The sequence below is a fragment of the Prenolepis imparis genome, unplaced genomic scaffold (genome assembly GCF_030444845.1).
Source record: "Prenolepis imparis isolate NDT839.2.m4 unplaced genomic scaffold, iyPreImpa1.0 SCAF_12, whole genome shotgun sequence".
In the NCBI taxonomy this organism is placed as follows: Eukaryota; Metazoa; Arthropoda; class Insecta; order Hymenoptera; family Formicidae; genus Prenolepis; species Prenolepis imparis.
Window position 1 is genome coordinate 12,518,083 of NW_028141170.1, and position 9,959 is coordinate 12,528,041.

At 33.5% G+C, this 9,959-nt stretch overlaps 2 protein-coding genes across 2 annotated transcripts in view; one reads left to right on the forward strand and one right to left on the reverse strand.

The window, feature by feature from the left end:
* Window positions 1–1,684: 1,684 nt before the first annotated feature.
* On the forward strand, window positions 1,685–5,452 carry LOC145943641 (uncharacterized). Its single transcript, XM_083051320.1, has 2 exons — window positions 1,685–1,741; window positions 3,662–5,452. The coding sequence occupies exons 1-2, from the start codon at window positions 1,703–1,705 to the stop codon at window positions 4,118–4,120; spliced, it is 498 nt and encodes a 165-aa protein (XP_082907446.1). The 5' UTR covers window positions 1,685–1,702; the 3' UTR covers window positions 4,121–5,452.
* A 441-nt stretch (window positions 5,453–5,893) lies between these two features.
* Window positions 5,894–9,959, reverse strand: part of LOC145943999 (uncharacterized) — a 6,894-nt gene continuing 2,828 nt past the window's right edge. The window contains exons 3-4 of the mRNA XM_083051927.1: window positions 6,144–6,323; window positions 5,894–6,057 (exon numbers count right to left, since the gene is read on the reverse strand). Of these exons, the coding sequence (XP_082908053.1) occupies window positions 5,894–6,057; window positions 6,144–6,323 (344 nt within the window). The remainder of the gene's footprint in view (window positions 6,058–6,143; window positions 6,324–9,959) is intronic.

Sequence of the window (9,959 nt, forward strand, 5' to 3'; positions counted from 1 at the left end):
TCAAATGGGACTCGCAAAAATCAGCGCTCAAGCCGATGCTAATGTTAATCCATCAATATAAATAAATATATACATCCTATAAAATTACAACATAATATAATCCACTCTTACTATCAATTATATATTTAAGATCATAAGGCATACCGCCGGATTTCTCCACACATAAAGACAAAAATTTCATTACCACTTCAACATTTTAAATATAATATCTACTACAGAAATGGAGATCCAGTACATCGAAACGGAGTTCCTGACTCGCAGTCGCCTAGAAGTGACAATACTGAGAGCGGATTCACCACTCCTCTTCTGGGCACAATTAAAAAACGGCGAAACAAACCTCCAAGAGATGGAAGAGGAGCTCAAGTTTCGAATGGACAGGAGAGCAAAATCGTTATATATTTTACCCGAAAAACTGAAAGCAGAAATGGAGGTCGCAATCAAAGAAAAAGAAACGTGGAAACGCGGCTTCATCAGAAGCATCGACAAGCCTATCTGGATGGTCCAGGTAGTACTAGGCGACTGGGGCAGGACAACCTGGCACCACGCGAACGATGTCTACATCCTTGAAGATAGATTCAAAGAATTGCCATGGCAGGCCATTATCTGCGGGTTAGCCTATACCAGGCCCCCACCAACAAAACCACTTGGCCCAGGAGGACACGCCACTTATGTCAACTCCTTCTAGAAAAACAACAAGGATGGATTAACATCATACATCCCTTGAGACAAGGAGCGGCACTCGTAAAACTACACATGAAAGCCGACAGCGAATTCAACAGAGCATACAACGTTAGAGACGTAATTGTCAAACTAGGACATGCAGAGCTGCACACAAAAATCACAGCCGACGTCGAATCCGCCGTATAAATGAAAACATATATATATATATATACATATATATATATACATATATATATATATATATTGTGACGTGGTCGTCACGACGCGCGTCCGCCCCAGCCTAATCGCGGGGCAAAAAGCCAAGCGGTCACGCCAATCGCGAGAGAGCGAGAGAGAGAGAGCGAAACCGAAAATCCCGGAGAGACTGAGCAAAACAGTATCAATTGTTACTAATTCGCGTGTATTTTACTTTATTTTTGGGAGCCTGACCGAGAGAGAATATTGTCGCTGGAGAAAGAGAGAGAGAGGTGTTGTCGTCGCAGGAAAGAGACAGCCGCGGTTGGAGAGATTAGCGAGATAAACATACCGCCGAGAACCGTAAGAACTGCCCTTCCTAACAACAAAGAAGGAAGCAAATACAGAGCGTCACGTAGGAATTCGGCCTTGACAATCTACTGACAGGAGATCCAGTGAGGCGCCTGACAACAGGCGCCGGAAGGGCCCAGACCGGGAAGATAACTTTCCTCCCGCAGATTACCGCTCCGTCGGATACTGGACACAAGGCCACCGCGGGGAGGCCCGCGGCGCGAGGTCGCGAGGGCCTCGAAACCCCACGCAAATACCGCGCGAATAAATATATTTTGTCACCATCACGAGGGGTGCTGTGAACCCCCGTACGGCCTTGCTAATCTCGCGCGACGACGGTAGACGGCACGGCGCCGTAATTGGTTATCGCGTACGCACCCCGCGTGCGCAGCATTGATCCAGCTGTCGATTTTCGGGCCGATAGATCCGGCAGATTGGTGCGACCGCTCAACTTAGCGAGACGTGTGACGACCTGAGATCGATTCTGGCGATAAAGATGAGCTCAAGAGGGACCAAGTCGAAGGGAGAAGTACCGGTGAGGCTACCCTTTCGTAAGCGTATCGAATAATTATCACGTCTGTCACGGTGTTAATCCGAGTCTCGTCCGTTCTGACGCGATTGTCTTATTTAGTGAAGTTTTGTCGCGTGAGCTCTGCCTTATTCGGGAAACTATTTGGTGTACGAGCGATCGACGTCAAGCGGCGAGTACTTTCGCACCTTCGGGCAAGTGAATAATATTAACGCGAAATCTTCGTTTCTCTGGGATTCGATCATATATGTCGCGTCTCATATTACACGGTTGTCGCGTCTTTCTCTAATATTACTTCTGTTAGTGCGTATGTTTGTCGGATCTCGTTGTTGTATGCGTTATCCGGCTGTGTCCGGACGTCACCTTGTGTTAATCTCATCGCGGAGGAATTCGACATAAAGAGAGTGATAACGCAGTTCGTGACCACCGGCGAGCGCGTTAGAGAGAGATTACGAGCGAGAGAGCGAGCGCAGTCGAGCGCGCGAGTGAGAGAGAACGCGCGCGAGTGAGAGAGATTACGAGCGAAAGAGCGAGCGTAGTCGAGCGCGCGAGTGAGAGAGAACGCGCGAGTGAGAGAGATTACGAGCGAGAGAGCGAGCGTAGTCGAGCGCTTGAGTGAGAGAGACAGCGCGCGGAAAAGATTCCGGCGCCCTCGATTCACCGGTGAATTTCGTCCGTCGGATCGCGAGAAATAGATTAATCCAGATATTGTATCACTCTCCAGTCTCGTCGCCGATCTGAACTTCCGATTGTTCGCGATCTAAGTCAGTTCGATAATGTCTATTTGTATGGTCGCGGTTATTCTTTCGTATTCTTCTATGCTATCGATGCGCGTATCTCGGACTTAAGCTTGTCGCGGATATAACTCTGTGTTCTATCGTCGAAATATTTTCTTTTGTATAGCATTTTGGATTTACTGTGTCTTGTATATTATCGCCCGTCTGTATAGTCATTTCTTTATTAATTTTATCGTTTTCCATTATATTTCATTATTAATATCAGTTCCAGTTATATTTTGTTATCTTCAACTTTTACTTATTATCTTTTGTTATATTAAATTTATTCTCTGATTATCATCCGCTATTATATTTTTCTTTTATATTTATTTCTATTACATTGGTTTATAATAAACTTCATTATTTTGCTTTGCTTAACTAAATCGCGCACTGCTTTTCTTTAGTACTGTCAACTTAAATGTCTGTGTTGTCATTTCTGTGTTCCTCACATCGCGAAAAGAGTGTAATTTCCTTCCGTTAGAGCAATTTCGGCAACCACACCCTGCCCCTCTGCCGTTAGGCGAGCTAGTTAGCCCGTAGCGGGATTCCCGGCCAAAACTTTGCGTTGGGTTCGCGATTTGTGGTTTGACGCGTGAAAGACCGCGTCTGGCGCCCAAAACTAGTCTCTCGCGAATAGTACGGCTGGCGTTCTGCTGCGGCACGCGGGACGACCCCGAGCTTAGTTCCGCCGCGTGAAACATTAAAACCCCTGTGTTTTGACGACGGCCAAGCTCCGTTCTTCCGGCTTTTAATCGAGTCGGGAGAAAAAGACGTCGCAATATATATATATATATATATATATATATATATACGCATATATATATTCATCCGTAATCTTAAGTTAAACTATTGTATTTTCTTTATAACCTCGTATACTCTATATTATTATTTATATGTTATATTTCGTTAAATACCTTCCCTTTATACATATATAAAAACAAAAAATTATATATAACCTTAAGTACATAAAGTATTGTCCTTTTTTTTTAACCAAGTTTATATTTTACCAAAAACAGTTTCATGATAATAAAAAAGGAGAAGGAATTTACTATATATCATCTTATTATATACATATACATAATATTTACCCTCATGTTTTAGTTTAATATTCCTCATAATCGTGAAGGTGGAATCATTTTCCATTCTATAGAAAAACTACCTGATCGTCAGTTCCAGTATAACAATACCAATATATCATCAACTCCAATGGACTCCTGAAATGACAGAAGAAATACGGCAAAGACCCATCGACGGCGTGAGAGCACAAGATCACCCTGAAACTTATTTAAAATTGATGGAAATCCGATGTGTCATACAAGCACGGGGGAACATCTATCAAAATACAGAAGACTACTCTAAAATCTGCCAAGAATGTTATAATAAAATATCAACCAAGGAGGAGTATATGACACTATCACTCCACAATCTAGTCCATAAGGACTCAGCAGACAACCAAACAAACTGCACTAAGTGCGAAATAATAATCGTACTAATAAAACCTGCAGAAGAATGTATCGAATGTATAGAAGAATTTCTATACGTCAACTACGAACACCTGGTAGACGGATGGGGCCAAGCTGTGTTTCCCAAAAGGAAAGAAGAACGGTAAAAGGAAAAAGAGGGAAACAACCATAAATCACTGACAACGATCAGGCAGTAAACCGCGTGTCATTTCAAAAATATTTCACACCTCCTACTTATCGATATGGACAAATAAAGGGAAAAAGATTCCACGCGCACGAAACGCGTCCTTACCAGTAATAAAATAAAATTAAAAAAAAATGTAAGAAAAGAACGAAAGAATAAGGAAGGGGTTTTGGTGGTCGCCTTTTTCTTTCCTCCTTTTCAAAAAAGAGGTACATGTTAACTAAAAGAAGCACAATTAACCAACAGGTTAAATGTGGTTCTTTCTACCGATATTCACAAATCGCGGCAAGAAAAGAATCGAAAATTTTTATTTCTCTTTTGCAAATGTTGTGTTACACCCCCAACATTTGTCTAAGACGGGGGGTGTTACGTCCTGTGGACTGCACGATTCTTTTCTCCTCCCCGATTTACGCAGATTCGCGTTCCGAGAACATATTAATTATAAGACCGAAATTAGTTATAAGAATTAAACGGAGAAAGACAGTGATTGTGAAACAACTCGACCGGTGAGATTACGAAACCTACACTTTGATCAATAAGTCATAGGTAATGTTGAAATATCACGATCGACACACGCTATCAGCTGACTAAAGATCAGAATTAGGAAAGAACCCTTCATACAAGAGAGCAATACGTTGCGCAAGAGGGATTAAACACCGAACGTATGACTATGAGTCACAAGAAAAGAAGACGCCCTTTGCCCTATAAGAAGGGCAGACGAATAGTATAAAAGCAGCGAATCTTCCAAGAATGCTCTCATTAATTCCGCCTACGTCGTGGCAGTTACGCACTTCATACTGGATCCTCGCATTAAGCATATATTGTGACCCTCGGGACTCAACAATCAGCTACTAGTCAACCTACACCTTCGCCCACATCACTCGAAGGAACCATCGATCCTGAGGATCAACCTATAGCTGCCCACCCGCTCACCAAATAATACCATATACAGCCAACAGTGAGTACTCTCATTCTTCTACGATCACGGAAGTGAATAAATCCCCGGAATCGCGACTAAACCTAATAATCCGTAGTAGAAATCGCTGCCCGTCGAGCATTGAAACGCGCTCTCCGATTGAAACGGGACGATCAAAAGCCAACGCGAATCCTCAACCTCATAGTACATCACTACGACCTGCACGATTCGCAGGAGTTCCGAGAGCGCTTTCTATCGTCAGGTCCTAAATGAAACCGCTTCTCCTTCTTCTCCTTTCCGTCCCGAGGTCATTGACCTCACTGACGAGTCGAATTTCATATCAACGTTACACACACACTCATATATAATTGTTTATACATGTCCACAAATTCAAATGTCTAATTCTCCGAATATTATTAAGATTTTATATTTTGAATAAATGATAATTATTTACAATACGCGAATTTAAAGTCTTATTTAAACCCCTGTATTTCTTCCTATATCCCCCGAGATCGCACAAGATCCTATCCCGCGTAAAAGGGATTTAATTCCCTTACCGAAAAGGACCGACGAACGGACCCCTGAGATAAGCCAGGTAAAACCGACTATCCAGTCGTTGACCTGCAAAAGGGCCAGACAGTCCTTTCGACCTGAAATCACTCCGATTTCGGGAAAACGCTGTTACGACCTTCGAGCGGCCTTTCCTTCGTGCAGGCCAGGACGTAACATAGCCAAATACTGTAAACAATTTAAAAAAAAAAATTTTAAGTGTTAGAAATATTATATATTATTTATTAAAATAAAAAAACCTTATGATTATTATTTCCGAATAATTTTACAAGGTGGTAATCCTAAATTATCTTCATTCGATATTTTTTTCATAATCGGTTTTGTACCCAACAACAATTGTTGAAAGGATAATTTTTCCTCTCCTATTTGCTGTATATCAGACGATTTCTCAACTTCTAAGTAAAATACGTCATCTAAATAACAAAATTATTATATAATATAAGTGATAATCACAATTATTATATTTTTCGAAATTTCAAAAATTATTTATACAGCTTACTCATAATTTTTACATATCCTTTAATTTCAACGAATTGTCTCTTATCTAAGAAAACATCATCATCATAATTAGTTATCTGTATCTCCAATTTATGTGTTTTATCCGTAATAGAACCGCTACCTATCGTTTTAAAACTGTTTGAAAACTTATTAAAATTTGTTTTGATGTATCCACATGTAACTAAAATAGATTTTATTAACTTTATTAATTTTCAGTTTATCACAAAACTGTAACAATGATTTATAGAAAATATTATAATCCTATAAATATATAAAATTAAAATTATAAAAAATTATAAAAATTAATAAATAGTATAAAAATAAAAAAAATATATACAAAATATATAAAAACATAGAGTTATATTTGTAAGTACATTTTTGCATATGTTTATATATATATATATATATATAAAATAAATATTATATATTAGTAAGTGTTTATATGTATATAATACATTATTATAAATATACATATTATAATAATGTATTATATACATATAAACACTTACTAATGCATGAATTAAGATGTTCAGATTGGTCATGCAATTCCACCATTTGTGGTTGCATCGATTGAATAATTTTTTTAAGATTAAAATTACCCAAACTATTTATAACAGTTTTGGAACGAATAATTAGTTCGTATGGGAGTGTACCTTTGTTAAATTCTAGCATTTTTTTTCTCTTAGCCTTGGCTCCGTCAATATGCACAATCTAAAAAATTAATAAGTATTATTAAATTAAATATTAAATTAATATTAATCTAACACTATTCTTTTGTAATATATACTATATTGGAATAAAAAATTTTAAAAAACCTTATAATAAAATGATAAGTATAATAATTTTAATTTAAAAATTATAAAATATAAAAATTAAAGAACATATAAAAATGTATAGCTTACTCGATTTGGTTGTATGTGAAATTTTACGCGATCAATTTCTGCGTTCCATGCAACTACCTGAATGCGATGTTGGTTATTGTTATTAACCAAAAATTTTAACAGTTGATATTGTTGAGATTTGCCAACTATTTTTGAACCATCGATTTCATCGATAAAACCAACGATTTCTCTAAATAAATTTTTTTAATGAACTTGATAATATAACTTTTTAATTTTTATATTAAAATATTGTAAATTTTGTAAATTAATTTTGTAAATATTGTAAATCAAAATATTAGATATTACGTTACAATATTTTTTAATTACAATAATAGATAATTATTTCTTATTTAATAAAGAATCAAATATATACACATAATGTGATTACAACAACTGTTAATAATTAGTCAAAAAGAAAATTTTAAAGTTTTTGTAACATGAATTTTGATATAAATATGTGTGCATCAAAATTATAACAATTTACAAATTAAAGATATTTGAATCAAATTACGTATTCAATAACGTGCTTTCTAAAACAATACATTATTAACAAAAATATAATAAATATCATTCATTTATAATATTTTTTTAATTATAGCTTTGACAATTATATGTTACACAATTTCTGATAGTGCGAATTTTAAAAACAATTGATTATATTAAAATATATTTATTTCGTTATTAAAATTTTCGTTTAAAATAATCTAATAAAAAGTCTTCTATTAATTAATGTTATAATATATTTAAGACAATTGTAAAAGTTTGCACAATAATTATATAATTAAATAAAAAGTTAAAATATATTAAATATAAATTAAAAATATAAACTCACACAGTAGAATCTTCGAATTGTACCGATTCTAACATTTCATCCGATGCAAAACAAATTGTCTCCAATTCATCATTTTCATTGCGAAAAGAAATTTCTTGTATGTTGGTTCCCACATTATTATTTTGATTTGGAGTTGTCTTTCTTGTTTCTTACTTTCCAAATTATTATTTGCATTTAATGCAGAAATTTCCTGTTGCTTGTTAAGTATGCTGTAAATGAGTAGCATATATGAATATAATATGATTTATCAAAATATATTTTACAAAACTTTTGTCATGCAGTTATAAGCTATTGCATTTATATTATTTAAAAAAGATTATTATATTACAAATTTTTAAAAAATTTATAAAAAAGAATCTTTTATATGAAAAAGCAATTATAAAAATAACTTTAATTGCTAAAACTGATAAATTATTAATCGATTCTAATTAATAAAATTAGCAGTGTAACATTAATTAGAAAATACATAAATAAAAATATTAATAAAAGTAAAAATATCAATAGATTTACCTGTTAGGAGAGGATTCCTTTAAAATAATTTGAGACGAACGTTTATTCGCATTTTTTTTCTTTTCCTTTTATTGATCCATGACTTTTTATTCTTGTTCCTTTTTCTTCTTCAATCCTTTATTTAAAACTAAACCAAAAACGTGTGTATATTGGAATATATCGCATAAACTGTAATTCTTTGACAAAAATAAAAATTGGACCACATATGTAATATAAGATAAGTATAGCTATAGAGAACAAAGTTTTTCAAAATATATATTGAAAAATAAAAGATAATTATGTAATATATAATTATATTAAACATATTTATAATTTATAATATATACAATAATTATTAAGAATATATTAATAATTTAACTCACTTATTCGAACTTTTTGCACATTTAAAAAGATTTATGTTACTATGTACAGAGTAACGTATTTTGTTTCATCGTTGCTATAGAAAATTCGATGATGTTAAGGTTCTAAAATTCACTATCAGTATTGAAAATCTACAATTCACATCACATATGTATAGATTTTCAGTATTGATGATAAATTTCGGAACACATTTATTCGATAATTAAATTTTATAATATATGGTGTCGTAGAAATTAAAAAATTATAATAATTGTTAAACTTAACTATAGATGTTTGTTATAGTGAAGTTTAACATTTATTATAATTTATTAATATTTTTTAATTTCTACGACACCATATATTATAAAATTTAACAATTCTATATCTTATCGAATAAATTGTGTTCCGAAATTTTTTTAAAATTCACTATCAGTATTGAAAATCTACAATTCACATCACATATGTTATAGATTTTTCAGTATTGATAATAAATTTCGGAACACAATTTATTCGATAAGATATAGAATTGTTAAATTTTATAATATATGGTGTCGTAGAAATTAAAAAATATTAATAAATTATAATAAATGTTAAACTTCACTATAACAAACAGCTATAGTTAAGTTTAACATTTATTATAATTTTTTTAATTTCTACGACACCATATATTATAAAAATTTAATTATCGAATAAATGTGTTCCGAAATTTATCATCAATACTGAAAAATCTATAACATATGTGATGTGAATTGTAGATTTTCAATACTGATAGTGAATTTTAGAACGCAACCTTAACATCATCGAATTTTTCTATAGCAACGATGAAACAAAAATACGTTACTCTGTACATAGTAACATAAATCTTTTTTAAATGTGCAAAAAGTTCGAATAAGTGAGTTTAAATTATTAATATATTCTTAATAATTATTGTATATATTATAAATTATAAATATGTTTAATATAATTATATATTACATAATTATCTTTTATTTTTTCAATATATATTTTGAAAAAACTTTGTTTCTCTATAGCTATACTTATCTTATATTACATATGTGGTCCAATTTTTATTTTTGTCAAAGAATTACAGTTTTATGCGATATATTCCAATATACACACGTTTTTGGTTTTAGTTTTAAATAAAGGATTGAAGAAGAAAAAGGAACAAGAATAAAAAGTCATGGATCAATAAAAGGAAAAGAAAAAAAAATGCGAATAAACGTTCGTCTAGTACTCTGCGTTGATACCACTGCTT

Coding starts and splice junctions, on each gene's coding strand:
- LOC145943641 (XM_083051320.1), top strand. CDS start 1,703: ATGAGCTCAAGAGGGACCAAGTCGAAGGGAGAAGTACCG. Junction 1,742..3,661: donor AGTCGAAGGGAGAAGTACCG/GTGAGGCTACCC, acceptor TCCATTCTATAG/AAAAACTACCTGATCGTCAG.